General features: G+C 37.4%; 1 protein-coding gene across 2 annotated transcripts in view; it reads right to left on the reverse strand.

The window, feature by feature from the left end:
• DNM1L (dynamin 1 like) overlaps positions 1–19,276 on the reverse strand; it is a 36,488-nt gene that overhangs the window by 12,244 nt on the left and 4,968 nt on the right. For both annotated transcript variants that reach the window (XM_050984500.1, XM_009094166.4), the window contains exons 2-10: positions 12,631–12,778; positions 6,247–6,293; positions 5,110–5,181; positions 4,556–4,642; positions 3,782–3,944; positions 2,372–2,492; positions 1,628–1,759; positions 1,159–1,365; positions 848–968 (exon numbers count right to left, since the gene is read on the reverse strand). In XM_050984500.1, the coding sequence (XP_050840457.1) occupies positions 848–968; positions 1,159–1,365; positions 1,628–1,759; positions 2,372–2,492; positions 3,782–3,944; positions 4,556–4,642; positions 5,110–5,181; positions 6,247–6,293; positions 12,631–12,778 (1,098 nt within the window). The remainder of the gene's footprint in view (positions 1–847; positions 969–1,158; positions 1,366–1,627; positions 1,760–2,371; positions 2,493–3,781; positions 3,945–4,555; positions 4,643–5,109; positions 5,182–6,246; positions 6,294–12,630; positions 12,779–19,276) is intronic.

The following is a 19,276-nucleotide window of genomic DNA, read 5'->3' on the forward strand; positions in this document are numbered from 1 at the left end:
GCTAAATTGTATATAAAATATGATGCTTTTCTATGAAGCAGTATTTAATGAGGGCCAGAATAAATCAGGTCACAGTGACACTCAGAACAGGTCTCAAGAATATGTAAAAATAAAAGCTGTAAGTTCCTATCTTTAAGACAAAATGTATTAAACAATAATTAACTAGCATCCTTACAGAATCTTGGAGATTTCTACCTACTCATATCCCTTTAGGCTTACAAATCTGAACAATGCTTTTTGAGGATCCCCATTTTGATGAAATCTATTATAAAGGCAAAGACATTTTCTTTCTAATTTCAGAGTGAGACACTGCCATTATTTTTTGGACAGTCTTGGGCATCTAATGCCACATCAACAAGATAGGTGGATTTCAGTATTTGGAGTAATTTTGTTTACGAACATACAGACCAATGCTTAGCTACACATATAACCTTTTTAACCTGAAATATGACATCTTTCCTGTTACTAAATCCTGTTTTTACATTTTACATTTACAGGAGGATAGGAACATACACACAGATCATTGCTATGGAGTGCCTCATGCTCCAAGACCATGCAGAAACCTGCCTGTCTGTCCACACACAACACACCCAGTACAAAAGCAGACTGACATGTCTGATATCCAAAGTCAAGCTTGAAGGACTGAACATGTTATTATATACTGCAAAATTTAAAAGTGGCCTTACTCTGTTAATTCTCAGCAACACCAATTCCCATATCAGCAAAAAACCAAATCTGTCAGAAAAACACTGAACCATCTCAAAGTTGTGCCTCTTATATAGAATTAAACCTTAGCTTCCTATCTAACATACAGCCACAACACTCAGAAATACAGAAGAACACTCACAGTGGCATTTCTAATGGCAGTCAGAATGTCAATTGTGTTAAGGCCACCCAGAGGGTCAACAGATTCTAAAGTTCTTCCAAAAGTCTCATGAAAAATATAACAGATTCTGGCTCCACCACATCTGAAAGAAGAAAATAACAACTGAAGTAGCAAATAAGAAGAAAGCTCTCACTGAAATTTTTTTTTACAGTTGCTTGGATTCAAACATTTTTAAGTATGTTATGGTCCAGTGTAGTAATTTTCCCAGTGAGAGCCAGTAAGAGCCACTGGATCAACCAAACCACTCAGTCCAAGAAAACACTTGTACTTACAGCTCTGAAGTCTCAATGTATTTTGCTGTTCCTTCAATAGTATTACAATATTCTGTGGCAAATTTGGTGATCAGCTGCAATAAAGTAGCACTTTTGTCTTCAACAGGTTCCCCATAGCTGTTCAGTAGAGACTGGTACTGGGCAGCTAAAACATTAATTCTGGTTTTCAGCTCTGGCAAGCAATCCCTGATATGATGCATCAGCAATCTAAAAATAGAAAACAGTCCCTCATTAGAAGGGAGGAAAAGTTTCAGCTTTATCATCTCCATCAAAACAGAGAAAAGACACAAAATAACCACCATAGGAAAACATTTACTTGGGAAAATTACAGTAAATTCAGAAACTGAGACAACCAGAGTTTGCAACCAGAGTTTTCTTTAATGCATTACTGTACCAAAAGAGACACTAAGGGCAAAAAGAAAGGTCTGCACATATGTCTAACCCATCAGTTTATGTCTTCAAGGAATACCTGTTCAGTGTTCTAGCAAGATACTTGGTTCCATTTCGGTTGGCAAGGGAAGGGTATTTCTTTTGGAGAAATCCATACTCATCACGAATGGAATCAGCCACACTCTTCTTATTGTTGATATCCAGCTGACTCCTGAAGGTAAAAGGCAGAGTTACACACTAGTTACTGGATGCAAAGTAAAAGTAATTTACACTTCTGCTTTTCTGGACAGAACATTTAACAACCGGGTTTTGCTTTACACACATAACTCACCTTCTTTAGACTTTAGAGGTTTTTATTTGTTTCTCCATGCAGCATAGTCAACAAATCTGTACTGGTAGCAACTATACACAGAGTAAGCAATGCTCTTACCAAAACTACATCAGATTTTACCTAAGTAAGGTAAAAAAATACAGCAAACACTACCACAGTCATATGCAGTTAGGAATAATATATACAGGACCTGTGCTGGATCAGAGCTAATGTGAACAGCTGACCAGAAGCACCCCTCAAGGTGAAGGACAACAGCAGAAGTGGTGACACTACAGTTCCTCTAGAAGTGTCTACTCCTGTCTGCATTAGCAGTTGTTTGAATGGAAGAACAAAGGCTTTGAGAAGTGAGCAACAAGCTTCTCACTTGCTTATTGAGAAGTTTATTGCAACATTGTCACCTTATTCTTAAAACTATATTCATGGCTATAAAAGCAGAAGCATTACTTCATATTAACAGAGTTTTAAAAATAGCACCAATGTGCCCACACAGACCTATTCACTACTCCAATGATGCCAAGTTTGACTGGAATCACTCTTCCCATGAGCACATCCATAGCATCAGTGCCAGCATCCATGAGATCCAGCTTTGTGATAACAGCAAGGGTTCTTCGACCTACCAAAAGGAAAACACTCAGAGGGATGTTCTGATTTCAGCAGAGTAACTACAACTCATAATTCAGCAAATGGAGAATTAGTGACCTAAATTCATTAAATAGGGAATTATTGCCCATCTAAACCAGTAGGTTAACACACATAGGATTTTTCTCAATACTTCCTGAGCTCTTGGTCTGAAAAAAAATGTGCCAAGAACTTTTCTTTAAAATGTAACACACTTTTTGAGTCTAACAAGATAAACCAGCATCTCAGTAAAATCTGTAAGTTCTTGGGTCTTGAAATCTTCATGTGAGTGTAGCTACTTTAGTACTGTAGGTTCTCACTATATAGCACTACTCCTGCAGGACCTGCAACATGATCTGCCACTCCAGACCTTTTAAGTTTCAGAATTTTGGGAAATGATCCAAAAGACACTGTCGATCACTTTTACAGGAGTAAAATAAAAGGGATATTTTGAACCAGGATGCTTTAACTGAGCAGACTGCCCAAAGAGGTTTTCCCTCAAGGTTGTGTGGCAGACAAGTCAAAGTAGACTTGGGGTTTGAAAACAATCAAGAAATGTTACATTTTATGGAAAGAAAAATTTGAGGCTACCAACTCTAAATTTTAGCCTAATTTCTGTATATTTATTTTCCAAGTGTATTAATCCATGTTCTTTCAAATCACACAATGCCACTTTTTAGTCAATGGTACTGACAGCACTTAGGCAAGAAGCAGGCAGCCAGTAGCTTCAGATCTGTTTCAAACTCCTTAGGTAAAAATAAAATTATAAACTTCCTATTCCATCAAATCAGTCAGTTCTCCCACACAAATACAGGGCACAGAATTCATCTTATCCTTACTAAAAGTCACTAAACTAACAGCTAAACAGTCAATTACTCAGCTAGGGGTGGGCATATTTTCTCTACCAAAGGAAACAATGTTGGACAATAAAGCATGAAGCTGCCCTAAGAGACCACTGTGAGCTACTAAAACTCTGAAAACTACCAACATTCTTAACACCATTTTGCTGCTGTGGAAACAGAAGTGACTCCATGACTATTAGAATAGTTTCTTGGCCTGCTGGCAAGCCAGAAATCTGTCAGTTACTGATTCATCCCAGCAGCCTCTTGAGTTGCAGAGACTGCAGCAAGAAGTCTTTAAGCAAATATAAAACTTAGATTTTCTAGGAAATGTGGTGACATTTACTTTTTTTACTATATTTTGCTCAAACAACTTCAGTTTTATTTTAGGACTGTGTTTTAAAAAGCAGTTGAATTGCAGCATCCAGCTAGCCTTGGTGCTTACCATCTGGATCCACCTCCCGAGCTATTTTCAGGGCTTCAGAAGTGGCCATGTCCGTGTTGGCAGCTGTGACTGCCAGGATAATGGAATTGGGGTTGCTGATGAACTGAAGGATAAGCTCTCTTATTTGAAGTTCAATGTCTTTAGGCTGATCACCAACAGGCACCTAGAGAAAAAACCAAGATGGAACTGTTCAAAATTGTGTCTTTATGCCTGAATGAGGCTTGGCGTCCAAGAACCACGTGCACAACTAGCAGAGTGGGGTGGGGATGTGTGCATGGGCAGGGAAAGAAGTCATCTTGTCATCTTCAAGTCTCAGAAAATTATTTCATATTATTCTTGAACAAGCAGGATCTGAACATGTCTATTAGGATATCCTCACTTTATACAGCCCCTTACACAAAATACACATAGCCACTCCTGGAGAAGCAATGTGGAAGAGACCTTCCAAGTTGCCAAATACTCATCTATCTGTAGGAACAGCTCTGAGACCTGAAGTGCTACCTCTTCTATGGAAAGGAACATGCAGCCCACACACCTACCATCACTTATATGTAGAAACAGGAAAAACATAAGCACTTCTATCTCTGACATCAGCAAAGTGCAGCAGAAACCCAAATCTTACCCCAGAAGGCAGTGACATGTCAAATTTACATAACACTACTGAACCCCAGGAAAGCAGTTTATCTAGCCATGCAGAACAAAGGCAAAGAGTGAACAGGCACACCTTGTTCAAAAATACACACTGAGTCAGAAGAGGAGCATTCTGCACCTTACCTTTGTCATTCCAGGTAAGTCCACAAGAGTCAGATTTACAACATTAGATGAAAAAATCTTAAGATGAATGGGTTCAGGACTGATCCCCTAGAAATACATTAATAAGAAGTGATAATTACTGCCCTGGATTACTTAAATTCATCATATGAAAATCCAAAGGCTGTAGTTTCATACTACTAACACTTTCTTTCACCATATACCTTAAAACACACAGCAAGGAAAAAAGCCAACCATCTGTCAACAAATTCTTTTGTCTTTGTCAGCAGCCAGTTTATAATTACATAAAGCCAGGTATGTAGAAAAATAAAATCAAGTTTTTTTTTTGCACTTTTATTACAGAATCTTGACGTAAAGCAACAATTCTTCGTCTCTCAGCTGAAGTAATTGTTCTCATGAACACAGTGAAAAAAATCTCAAGATAGCAAGAAGTATTCCCACGTTCTTCATTAGAACAGTCAAGTGCTTTGCACTCCTAGCTGCTGAAACTCTTTAAGAAAGGTTTAAGCACCAAGAAAATCAATAGCAATACAACAGATGGACAATACAGGATTTACCTTATTGTTTCCTGAAATCCTCTCTGTTTCATTTTCTATTTCCTGACGAATTTCATCAAAATCTGTATAGATCTGAAGGAAGAAAAAAAAGGTTTAAAAATCAAAGACAGCATTTACTTACTAAACTGCAAAATAATGTTCTCCAAGGGACGGTGAAAAACCCTCTAAGTACACAGAAGACTTTAAAAATATCTAAGAATTACTAGTAACCCTTAAACTGATGTAACCAGGAATGATCAGTGCTAAAAATTACAGAAATTGGTATTTAATCTATTGACTAATTCTGTGAGATGGCAGTTATTAGCACTTATGACCAATGTCAGACAGAAGTTGTTAATTTGTGTCCACCTACAGAGAATTCTAAATACTTAATTCCATTTTGAGTCTAGTTGTAATCCTTTGAAGTTAATAAGGAACATGTAGCCTAAACCCCTTCTCATCATTAAGAGGACAAAGGGCAGTTTCATTTTCAAATTTTTCCACTCTTGTAAATACTGTTCTCCTGCTACCAACCTAAAAAGGTTAGCACAGAGCTATCCTTCCACTGATTCCCTCTGTATTTCTCTCTAACTTTACTTCAATTTCTAGCACTGCCTAGAAGGTGAGAAAATCACTTTAAAATAATAAACACTTGTATCATTTATCTGCCAACAAAAATATGACTGTCTTCAAGTAAGAGTTAAGCTTGGACTCTTCCTGAGGTGCTAGGTCATCTCAGTTTGTGCTCCTTCACCCTGATGCACATGAGGCTCTTTTTTCTTTCTCACAGCTTTCTAACAAACCTCTGAAGTAGCCAATTCTTCAGTGGACTGAAATGACTTGTGCTTACACCTGTCCTTGTCTTTGTGACATCCATTCTAATTCTGGCAATACACAAAATAGAATAATCAATAAAATAACCCAAAAAGGACTATGATAACTCAGCAGAATCAATGACTCACACAACAGACATTTTATGTTTTCAAAAGTTTCCTACTCATAAAAAGCAAAACACAAAATCCCCAATACTCTGCCATATAGTACAGCAGGTATAATAATACCAGTAAATACCTTCTTTTCAGGAAAGTCAAGGGAAGAGATAACACAATTAAGTAACATATTTATGACACTGCTACTTCATCAAGAGAGTAAACATACCTTATTTTTGGTATGAAGAAATTTACCCCATTCTGCAGCATCTACCTCTGAAAATAAAAATGGACACATAAGAAAAAAGTAGATTTTTCACTAACATTTTTTCCAAGGCCTGGTCATTGAAAACTATGAGGTTTTTATTTTTTTTTCAAGCAGCAAAAGAAAAATTAGTTAGCTTTCTACAGTTAGATGTTAAATAGCTCAGTATAAATAGATTTATGATTCTGTCTATTAAAACATTGCACCTCACTACTATGTCTAATTTTTCTCACACAAGGTCCACCTTCCTACCTATGACTGAGCTAATCACCTATCCTGCAATCTTTCAGAAATGGTCTTGTTCACTAAATATCAGCTTGTAACAGAAAACAAAAGTATTATTAGCAATAGCTTAAAAACCTGGGAAAGAAAAGGCTACCAATGGTAGCATCTTTTTTTCTAAACCATGCAAGTGAGATCAAATTACAGCTGAAAGAAAAAGTTAGAAAAACCTGTAGAACTAAAAGCAAGCAAACAGAAAATACAGAAGAATTCTGCATAACAAAGAAGCCTTAGGAGAGCATGTCTCTTCCCAAATCTGTCAAGGAGCAAACATCTTCACTCTTGTCAGTCACCACTGAGGTCCAGAATTACTTGGGGACTATGTAAGAGCAGTCCCAGAAACAGCAAAGGAGGTTTTGTTCAATTCCTGCTTTGTAGCACAGGCAGCAGTTTGAGTCACACTGCAAGATATTCACATTTTCACTATTAGGTTTCTAAGTCTTCGAGGCAAGTTCCATATCCAATTTTTACTTTAGGTTCATTTCCTCTGTGCTCCCTGACACAGCAATCTGCTCTACAGGAACTGTCTACAAGAAATCTGGCCCTTTGGCAAACACATGGTTTACCTACAATCAAATAATCTTTCCAAACATTTTTTTCATTTAAATTGAAATTTAAGAAAGCTGATCAAAAAAGTTTTTTTTTAAGGATTTGGGAATTAAAAGTGCAGGAAGTTCTATGAAGCAGCAACAGCACAGAAGAAAAGCAAAAATTATCTCATTCTAATGCAACAAGGTCAGAAAACTGAAAATCAATCAGATCACAAGACAGCAAAATAATCACCACAGTAGCTGAAGTGTAAAAGGAAAGTGTAATCAATCAACAATCATGTGGCATGAAATGTATGTGATTAGTGTATATAAGCATGCACTTCAGGTGTAGGGAGAAAAAGCAAGTGGATAAAGGCAACCTTTAGCAAGGTGTCTTGAATTTTTCCATGTAGCAGGGTCTGCAGTTAAAGAGAAACAGCATTGAATGGTATTTAACATTTTTAATCATATTTAATATAGCATTTTATTCACTTTCAGTACCAGATTTATTATAAAGAGCACAAATACATGCAGACAGATGTGCATGCTATTCTAGTATTGATGAGAGTGTGTAACATATTAGCAATATGCACAGAAATAAGATCTTAACTAAACACATATAAATGATGACTATTAATCAGATATTCTCTACAACAAATTTGACTCAAAGATGACTATTATTGCCATACACCTAATTCCAACAGCTCAATGTATTTTCTTATCTGAGAACAGAAAACAGCACCACTGAGCTCCACAGAGCCGAACTTCTTTGGCAAAATATATTTCTCATAATTTACTAATAGGAAGAACCAGAAAGAGTAAAGAAACATTTATAATGTCACTGGAAGTAGTGTTACTGTACGGGAAGGAAATCCGATGCTGTGCATCAATATTTTTAAGACTCAATTAAAGAATAACATCAGTTCTGAGACAGATTTAAGAAGAGACAACATATGCATTACCCTTCTCAATTTTTAATTTTTCAAAGTATTTTCAAAGTATTTTCATATCAATGGAAATTTCATTACAAAAGCACCCCAACTTCTTACTGAGGGGTTCATGAATTTAAAACTCTGTTTTCCTGTGATGTCTGTACAACACCCTGAAAGTACAAGCAGCAAAACAAATTGGTTAAGATATTTTTGGTTTGGTACAAAATTCAGGTAGTACAACAATAATCAACTCATCTGTTTGAACAGCTTAGTTCATCTGAAGAGTTGATGTTTTGCTCGGTCAAAGGTGTGTGCATCATCAACAGAAATATGATGGACTGGATCTGTTAAGGAAAAATTTTTAAAACCAAACTTTCATCCCCCTACTGTTCTGCAGGCACAAGAGCTATGAAGAAAACATCATCAGGAAAAACTTTTGCTTGTATTGGTTAGTAAATAGGCAAAATGACATACCAGTCTCCAAAGTAAGTGCAAAATGAAAGGGTTTCTCCATTCCAGGTTATTTAAAAGGTTTTATTTACTGTTCAAAGGAAATAAAATAAAATGCACATAGAGGAAGAAACTATAACGTGTTCAGTATTGTGTTGCTCATCTCCTCTTGAAAATTGAATCTAAGGGACTAAAGAGAGGCCTAAAGCCAGGAAGAAAAATATACAGCAAGATACTGCTAAGTGTTACATTTGAAATATATGGACCAAGCACTCTCTGGTTATGTCCCTTCTTGGGAGATGATTTCCTTCTCAGACACTGTTTTAGTCTTAAATCATTCTCCTTCTGGTGGCATGGGAACTTGCAGCCAGGTACTAGGCTTAGTTCCATGTATAAATATTTTTTTTTCAGTATTATCTATAAACTTCTTAAAATAAATATTAAAAAGACACACTCGGATCAGAGACACTGCTTTATAACTTGTAACACCTATGGAAAAGTTTCCAATAGATCAAATTTAATGGAAAGGAGTTTTTAGGAAAGGAAGAAGGATTTGCATTTCTCTAAAGGTAACAATGCTCAAGGCAAGGAGAAAGTGTTTTAACTAGCCTACATTCAGCAACCCACTCTTCTGGTTTCCATGAAGAATGGTTTTTTAACACTCATTTAACTGGTAAATCAGTCTTCCCTCATTTATGTTACTTTTTGGAAGCTTTTCAAGCAATACCTTCAGAAGAATCACCTGATTACACTAAAGATTAAATGCTAGATAAAGGTGTGACAAAACGACCCTTTGGTCATGATGAAATCCAGTATTACACATGGTAAGAAATTACTAAAACAGCAGCTATTAAGAACAAACAGATCCTGCTTTTCAAAGAAAAACCCCACACATCTCATGTATAAAGCCACAGTCTATACTTTTCTGGTTTTCCATAAACTGTAGTAAGACCTGCATACCTTAGTTAATACCCAGGAAAAGCACATGTATTACTTGACTTTTCTCAGGACTACCCTCCACCAAATTGTACTTGTTATGCCCTACTCCAGAACACTCCTTTAAGAAGCTCAATAAAATACAAAGATTACTGACTTCAGTTATTCAGGTCTCTGCTGTCCCTTTCTAAAGCAATAGAAATGTTACTCATTTCCAATGGAGAAGCTGCTGGAAGTCATAAAAGGCCACCACCACAGAGGATTTCCAGCAGCATGGCAATGAGAACTTCCCAAATACTAACTGTTGTACCATTTTTCCCATCCTTTACACAAACTAGACTGCAAACACTTTTGAGGCAATGCTCTTCCTCTCTAGTGCCTCTACAATGAAGCAGGTCACACTGTTTGGGAGCTAGGGGTAAGAGATTCCTATCTGAAGAAGAGAGCAAAAGGCTAACAAAACAATGTTGATTTATCAAGCAATGGATCTGCATTAATTATTCATGTTTCTGTATCAATTCTGTCTGCTCAGAATTTGAACAACGTTCAGTTTCCTATCTTGGAACAAATGAAAAAAAGGAACCTATAAGCACCTACCTGGCCACTGGTATGTTCTGATTTTCCATTTCTGAACTACCATTATAGGTCTTCACTGCAAGGCCAATTTAATAATTCACAAGACCAGGCCCAGTTCTCTGATAAGTGCTGCTACTCTTGCAATTTGATCAGAGAACACCACAGTGTGGTATCATCAAACACACAATATGTGCTGAATCACTAGAGGCCAACAATAAACAGCAAAAGCATGATGAGAATATTTCCTTCCCATCAAATTACACACATTCCCTGTAGAATATACAGATCAGCCTGTTATAAAATTACAGAACTTCCCATTTAATGGAAAATTTATCTTTGGTATTTTCTGACTCTTATTTATTGCAGTGATCACAGTACAAAGGGTATTACTTGTCCCTCCCTAAGTGAACAGCAGAGTAGTCAAAAGTGCTTTGTGTTAAAAACTGGGAAGCTTTCTGGATGCCAGCCCTCCAACAGAGGTAAAATTAAAGCTTGTAAGAATCACAGACTAGTAGCTCTTTTGAAATGGCTGAGTTAATATACAATATCAGTAGAGCAAGCATTATGATGGACACAGGTGACAATCACAAAACAGAAGTCAAAAGAGAAGAGAGAGTTGTATAAAACTACTTGTGTGCACAGAGAGTTCAATGCCAGCATTCAGAAAGCAGCATGCCAAGACTGATACTCTCTTGGCCAATATTCAGCTTGTAAAGAATCCCTCACATGGATAAAATCCTTTTCTGCAAGACTATTTTCCTCTGGGAAATCCCAAATCCATCTTCAACCCTACCTCAACATCCACCTCATACCAAATACAATTGCCTCTAAAAATAGACCTCTAATGGTACTTATTACAATGTTACACAGCACAGCCAGGATAAGAGGTTGCCATCTTTTTTCTTTCCAAGCTACTTGATCCCATCTTCTCACATGTAACACCACAATCTGAGCATAAACTAGTCCAGATCAGTGACAACAACATTTAGACCATAATTTGCCTGAATTTTGGAGAGAAGAGACATTTCAAACTCAATTGGTAAATCATAATTTCTGTTCTTATCAAATCCCTGTTCTTACCAAACAAGCCCACATCTCTCTCAGAAGAACAAGCTGAGATTATAACATTAACATCTTACATATTACATATTGATTGTTTCCCCCCCCAAAAAAAAAAATCTAAGTGGGCATCATAAATAATAATTTAGCCCAATATTCCTATTAATTTTTAATTTAAAATCCAAATCCCCAAATGAAATGCAACCTAAAACAAAATGGCTCTGCCCTGACTCAAAATACTCCAATTACAAAACCTTCTCCTCCTCCTTTTTACACCTGTAAATTAGCAAAGAAGAGCAAAATATTTTACCCTACAACTCAGAATCCAAGCATTCTGAGAAGTTCTACAAATACAAACTATACACTGCACAGTACAAGCAAGGTAAAACTGCATTTAAAGACATCAAATGTGCCATTTCTAAAAGTTACAGAGATTGAATTCTCCAGCCTTCAAGGTTTTCAGAACCAAGCAGATAAAGACCAAAAAAATGTGGCCTAGGCTTCCGAGTTGGCCCTATTTTGAGGAGATTGGACTAGAGGTCTCCAGAAATAATTTCCAGCCTGAATTTTCCCTACAATTTCTCACATGGTTTGCATGCTAATTGTTATGAACCCTAACTGTGTTCTCTGCTTGTGACAGTAATTAAGATTGGAGCTTAAACCTTTCAAACAGCACAATACAAGTAACTGTCCTTCAGAAATCAAAGGCCATAAATATTACAGGAAAATAAATACTGTAAAGAACATATGATACCTTGACTTACCATTGGTAGAAAGAAATTAAGAACACAATGAAAATATTTATAGTCCCAAGTTTATCATGCCAACAAAAGCCTGTACAGTTGTTAGTGTCTACATAAAAAAACCCTAAGATTTATCTTACTATCAGAAGGTGGATATGCCTCTGCTGCTCCTAATCAGGAGCATTAGTTGGTATAAAATGAGCACTGAAACTCCCAAGGGACAACTGAGATCACTTTCTTGATCTGCTGAAGGACAAGATAGAAGCAGTACAGAAGACAAGTGTCAAAGTAAAAACTACAGAACATTTAAAGTGTCCTCCTTGATGCACTTGAATTCTCTCAGTGCAGCCCTGTAGGGTGGCATGTGTAAGCTCAGAACTTGTCAGTTCAATTCTGTTTGCTTCTACTACAAGTTTGTTTTCATTTCTCCAGAACTTACCTATTTCCACCCTCCTTCTAAAAACTCTTATACTCATCACCCTTTCAATGAAATACTTTATATAAACTGCAAAAGGGGAGGGGATGAAAAACACACATAAGAAATTCATGCTCTCTACACTCCAGACAATTATCTTTACAACTGAAATGCCTGTTTTTCTCAAAAGAAATTCCCAAGAACAGGAAAGCTTAAAACATTAAAGGTATTTTGAATATCCAAAAGATTGTGACTTCATGACATTTGCTAAATGGAAAAAACAGATGCGACAACAGCTGTGTTTTCTTCCAAGCAAATTTTAAAAAGCATACTAGAGTTTTAAGGTTACAGCAACTGATTTTTCATTGCAAAGGACAGGAAAGACTTGAATAAAAAGGCAAAACACATTATTGGATCACACTTACCATTTTCATCTCCAGCTCCTTTCCGACCATCCTCTGGGGAAACGTGCACCAGCTGCAGAATAAGGGGTCTCCGGGTGACAACTCCAGTACCTCGTGGGAGCAGATCCCTCCCCACAAGACTTTCCAACACAGAACTTTTTCCACTGCTCTGAAAAGTGGAATACAGCTACATTACTTTCTGAAACACAAAAATGCTGTGATATTTTAGTTTGTTTTCATCTGGCCTGCAAAGAGCACTCTGTCTTGTCCTGTGCTACAGGGTGCCTGAAGGAGCATGTGACAGACTCTCTGCAGACAGAGCAGTGCCACTGCACAGGCACTGAGTGACATAGGTCTGCTACAAGCCAGGAACTAATCTGCTTGGGATACTCAGAACAGGTTTCTATCTACATGTTTCATCCCATGGTTTCTACCTCTTAAGGTCAAACTAAACTCATAGTAGGTTACAGAAAAATTAATCTCCTATTTAACATTTTTTAGCACAAATATCAAACTCTCCAGAAACATTTCTGGGAAAAAAATGCTATTCTTTATAATGCTCTTGTGCTATGTCATTTTCTAAAATCTTGAAGTAAAACTGCTTTGTAAACTGAGGAATTTAACCCTCGGTTAGTCTTTGTTAGAATTAACATCGGCTGTCTGAATTGACACCAGCAGCAGCCACTAAACAAACATATATTAACTATGTATACATGAGTACGTAGGCTGCTACAATGTTACATTCCTTTCAGTTTGAGGTTTGGTTGGATGGGGGGTTTGTTTGGGTTTTTTTTCCATTGGTTGGTTTTTGGGTTTGCTTTTGGGTTTTTTTTTGTATAATGTATTGTATCAGCTTGGTAAGTACAGACAGTATTTTATACCCTAAACATAGACCAAACATTGTTTCATGGCATCCCACACTCTCTCTCTCTCTCTCTCTCTCTCTCTCTCTCTCTATGTTTAAGTATTTGCATAACAACAAACTGTAAAAAGTCAGGAAATACTTAAAGGCTGTGAAATTACAAATATTCATTGAAAGTCTACATTTAAAATGTTCTCCTGCAGAACTCCAGTATAAGATTCATAATCGGTCCAACAGCAGCTGTGAAAACCTGGGTCTCAAAAGTGATTCCAGACAAATACCATGTTAAAACTAACAATAAAAAATAGACACAGATATGTCAACATAATACTCAATCTAATTGAGAAGATTTTGTCTTTTTAATAACACTGTATTGAACTCTTCCAATTTTCTGCAGCTCTAAGTCTACATAGTGATGCCATGAGAAAACCTGCTCTCACAGCCATTGCCACCATCTAGGAAATATTTCTGTATTAATGCAAGTACCAAACAATTCTCTTGTAAGAAAACAAACAAACAAGAAAACAAAACCAAAAAAGGAAACCAACAGATGCTTCTGACAGCTGGAATGTGCATTGTGTAACTGCTATAGAACCTCCACTCAGTCTACCAGTTCTGAAGTAAGAGATGTGAGACTTCAAGCAAATTGAGTATATAACCTAGCATAATATGATTTACGAAAAAGTGATGAATATCCTTAAATCTCACAAATTTAATGACACTAGGTGACTTTTCTAAAACTGAAAAATAGATGAGAAGTCAAGCAACACATTACTATCAGACAGTACATTTCTACTAGTGCAGTAAAACAAGACACAAATATTTTATATGAGTTTTAAAACCTATTGAAATAGGGCTTGCATGCAAAATGACAAAATAGATAATAAAATACAAGGCGAACCCCCTAGAAAGTTTGAACAACAACAAATGAAAGCCTTCTTTTATAGTACCACTTTGTTGTATATGCTTTATGGCACAGAAAAAAAAAGATGTTTTATAAAAAATAACATTTGTCTCAACAGGTAAATAACACACCAATGCAGATTATGTGTATTATTCAAAGTAAATCTAAATCACATTTCACAGCAGTGAGATCAATGGCTTAGAAATACTTGGGAAAAGAGCAGGGGCAAGCAGAAATACAGCCTTATTAAAATTTGTTTTTCCTCCAAAAGACTCCCCTAGAAAGTTATTAATAATTTTCTTCCACTGTCCTTCTCCAAATCAGCTTTGGGCACCTTCCCTGCAAGCACCTTATAACAGACTGTTGGGCACTGAACTCTTACCAAATAACTTAAGAACAACCTGACCAACGCATGAACTAGGTCTGCAAGCCTCCCTGAGAGAGCTCCTGGTCGGGCCCACTTCTGAAGAACTACTGATATTACAGACTGTGAAAAAAAAGACTTCACAGAGACAAATAACAAACCACCTCTCAAGAATCTTACTTAAAACACGTGAAATGCCTAACCAAAAAAAATGAGAGATTATAAAGGTTCATCTTCTGCATTGGGGGGGGAAAAAACCACAAAAAACAAAGACCAGTGCTTCATTTATTAAAAATATTTCAAATATTAAGAGGCATCTGGATGCGGCACTTGAGGATATGGCTTAGGGGTGATTATTCTGAGTTGATGGTTGGACTAGATGATCTCTTGAAGGTCTCTTCCAATCTTGATGATTCTGTGGTCTCTTGAGCAAGATTTTCTTAGGCATGGGAAAAACGATGACTCAGTCTCACAAGGCTGGAGATCAGACTTATAAGGATGAAGTGGCTTCTCATGAACATATAATCCAATCACATAAGGGATAGTAACAAATATCAGGAATCCTCATCAACAGCCTCACCACAAAAGGAAAGCAAAATCCATGGGATAAGCTGCTGCACACTGTTGCTCTTTAGTCTTTCCAAAGGAGGGGTAATGCAGGAAGCTAAAATGGGTACACCAAGCTACGTATAGAAGCAAACCACTGTGTCTTACACCACTCCCAGTTACCTCTGGATGGGGAAGGAACAATCTGGATCCTTTGCAAACACACTAAATGAAACATTACAGTACTCCATGCATCAGGAAATTCTTTCAAATTGCATTACACTCCCAACTAAAGCAATCTGCTGCTGGAATACAATTATCTAATGACGCATTTCTTAATCTGGACTCCTGAGCATCCATTACCAAGAACTGTCTGGGAACACAGTGCAGGAAGCAGTAAACACAAAGCTGATCTTGTTCTGCCAGTGAGGGGGAAGAAAGGGATATGGGTCTGTTAAGAATACAAAGTCAGTTCAGCCAGACCTTCATAGAATAGATATAGACAGACACTAACACTGATAACCAAAGGAATTTTAAGGAATGAGTCTGCAGAAGTATCACACTTGTTCTGTCATCCCATTAAAATACTCGTCACAATTTTAAGCATGAACTGAAATCCATAAATTCATTTCATGATGGGTCAAAAAAAGCATTAACAAACTCTAACTTTTCATGGGTGATCAGGCAGATTTTCCCTCTGGACACTAATATCTGATCCTTATTTGAAATATCTACTAGCTGTGATATCTAGAGGCACTTAATAGAGGTTGCTCAGAAAAAAAGCCGGCGTGGGGTGGGGCAAATACAGGAACATCTTGTGTCACTCCTTTGACCTTTGTGTCAAACTACCATGGCTGGGTGTATTACACTCTGCTCTGTCAACCACCATTAATTTCACTGAGAAACACCTGTGTCTGGTGGATGGTAAAACCATTTTCCCCTGAAGTACTAAGATAAAAAGAGATGATGCACACAGCACTTGAGTATTTTATATTGTATGTACTGTCGGAGTGTGTTGAAACCTTATCAGCACTCTCACTGCCTCTGTAACACCTGTTACATACACTTCTGTATGTTCATCTTTGGTTTAGATAGATCTGAAGATGATGCTGACAATCAAGGATGAAGGGCAGTCACTGGGAAAGAACTGTGCGCTTATCCTCCCAAATTAAAAAGCTGTGAGCTGTAAGAATTGTGACCCACTCCAGATAACCAGCACCTCTACTTTTAACAGTCCTCATGGGGTTGCTTTGCTTCCCTATACTTCATTTCTTCTTTATTTGTCCCTGCATGTTTCAACTGTGCACGCATTAAAGTATCAAAAGGCATTTGCTCCCATCCATTACACTTATTCTTAAGAGAAAATGTGGGTTACAATCTGCTGTATTACAAACCACAGCTTTAGGAATTCAGAAGCAGCACACAGCAAGTGCATGATTTTATAATTGCCCAGCTTCACTAATAGCCAGAGATGTTACTTCCAAGAACACTTTAGGGCTGTTGACAAGTCAGATGGAAGAGACTCCATCTTGATAATGCTGAAATAACACTGTGAACAACCATTCAAATTCACCCCATCCCATTTACTTCACTAGCTTTCTTATTCTATTTCCAAATCCTCATTAGTGTTACTATTTTAGGAGTCTCGTTCCCTACACCAAACAGAATGCAAAGATGTTTTCTCCATATCAAAAAAAAAAAAAAGAACCCTGACCCAATCCTCTTGCAGCACTGAGTTATTCTCCATTTTTAACCCTGCCTATAGGGATAAAGGCCTAAAAGACCCTGATGAGAAGGCCAGGGCAAAGAAAGGATTCAGCGCCTCAGCCTTGTCCATATCCACTGTCCCTGGATCACCTGTCACAGACAGCAGCAAGCCTTTATTTCCCTATTTCTTTTTTTCCTCAACTCCTGATCCAGAGCTGGAAGTTCCTGCTGCCTTTGATGCCCTTACCACAAAGAGTGGCTTTCTCAATACCATCTCTGCCTATGCAGGCAGGATTTTTATATCCCTGAGCGAGCTTGTCCTTGTTTCCACCTCCTGCATGAGTGTGCTGTGCTAAGGCTGAGTCATGAGTTCCCTCAATACTGCTCTCCTTAGACCTCCACTCATTTTCCCAAGCAAGTGGATGGACTATTGCTTTGTGCTCCATGAGGCTGTCCTTAAAGGAATGCCAGGTCCTTTGACTGACTGTCCTTTAGTTTACAGGGTCTCACCAATTAGCTCAGTAAATAAGCAAAGTCTGCTCTTACTCTTATGAAGTCCATGAAGCAAGAAAGAAAAATTAACACAAGGCTCACCTGGAGTCCCACTGATGCACAAGAACCACCAAATTTCTTATAGTCACATGCTTGGATTAGTGACTGTTGTGTATTTCAAGTATTATTAAAATGATAATGAACTTGAATCAGCTGCAACAAACTCCAATTCATCTTACAAGAATCTCCTGCCTTCCTTTGTCTATCTCTCGACTTCATAATGTCTTTGTCTCTCACAATACATCTGTGGAGGAAAAGCCTTTGTTGAGGAAACATGTCCGATAAACTACTTAGAAACTTCCAAATCAAAAACTAGTTGGAAGGAGTGTAAAATTTAGCTCACTGCTCTTGAACAGGGTAAACTGATAACTTTTTTTACTATTTCATCCAATAGGGGAAAAAAATGCAAAGAACTCCTGCAACACAACACAGACTTTTTTAATAGGAGAGTGCAAGAAAATAGAGGCAGCGATGTCAGAATTCTCTGACTTTTGGAGTGGCACAATACAAACATTCAGGAATGACAGTAAGGAGCTGTGAAGAAAGAGACACTTCTCAATGAGACATACTACTCAATGAGACAACTCCTGAAGAGTTCTATTAAGCAAAGCAATGCATCTGGCTTTGACATCTGAGACGAAATGGCAATTCTGCAGTTTCTGTCATACAAGAAGTACAAAAGTCCTGCTGGTAAATCCTGCTCTTGGAAATCTGTACATACAGAATTTCCAAAAATTTCCATTCTGTCATTGGGAAATAAAAGCTAATACATTTGGGCTGGGATGTCATCCACAGGAATATTACCCATACTGATGCTTTAAAAAGTTATTTGCAGTAGCTATCCTAGAAGAGTTCAGCCTGCTATAACTAAAGAACAGCAGTATTTCTTTTTCTCTCCTTATTTTGCAAATACAAATTATTCTGGAATAAAAGGTGAGTACACATGCAGTTTCAGAGCAGTTCTACAAAGGAACTGCTTTAGTTGGAACAGATATTATAACAAAATTTTCCTATTCAAACTAGGAATGCCCCAGGCTAGGCTGGCTCTAAACTGCCAACAAATTTAAAAATTTATTTACTAATCAAAAAAGACTGTTAAAGCTATAAGCAGGCCAAATGAACTATTTTAAGACATTGTTTGAAACAAAATAACACTTCTAAAAGATGCAGAAGAGACAACTGGCTGATCCCAACTTGAGAAAGCAGTAAAACCAGCATAATGCACTGCTCATTGTTGCAGAATACATGCAAGATCTTGTCCAGACTACAAGACTCTTGTTCCTGCAGGGCATTCTCCATTTGCCTGAATAGAAGGCTCTCCTGAATAAGTCAGGGAGAGACTCAAAGTCACAGGAACTACCTCCACATATAACAGCTCATGTACCAGCAGTAAGGAATGCCAGAACTAGCAGAGCTCAGCCAAAACTCTTCAGAAATCCTGCATTTAGATCCATATCTAACTGCAGACAAGTGCCAAACAACAGCAAATACAGCAATGATTAGCAGATGTTTTCTTTCTCAGTACATCAATTCCCAAAGCTCTCCAATAATTCACTTAAGAACAAAAATGCCTCGTCTAAGTAGAAACAAGTTACAGACTCTCAGTTACATCATGGAACTGTGGTATTTGAAGATTCACATTTGCAAACCAGATATCCTGACCTCACACAGCACTGTGTATAATGCTATATTCATGCCTTGCAGTAAAGTAAATCAAAATAAAACCAACTTG

Source organism: Serinus canaria, chromosome 1A (assembly GCF_022539315.1).
Source record: "Serinus canaria isolate serCan28SL12 chromosome 1A, serCan2020, whole genome shotgun sequence".
In the NCBI taxonomy this organism is placed as follows: Eukaryota; Metazoa; Chordata; class Aves; order Passeriformes; family Fringillidae; genus Serinus; species Serinus canaria.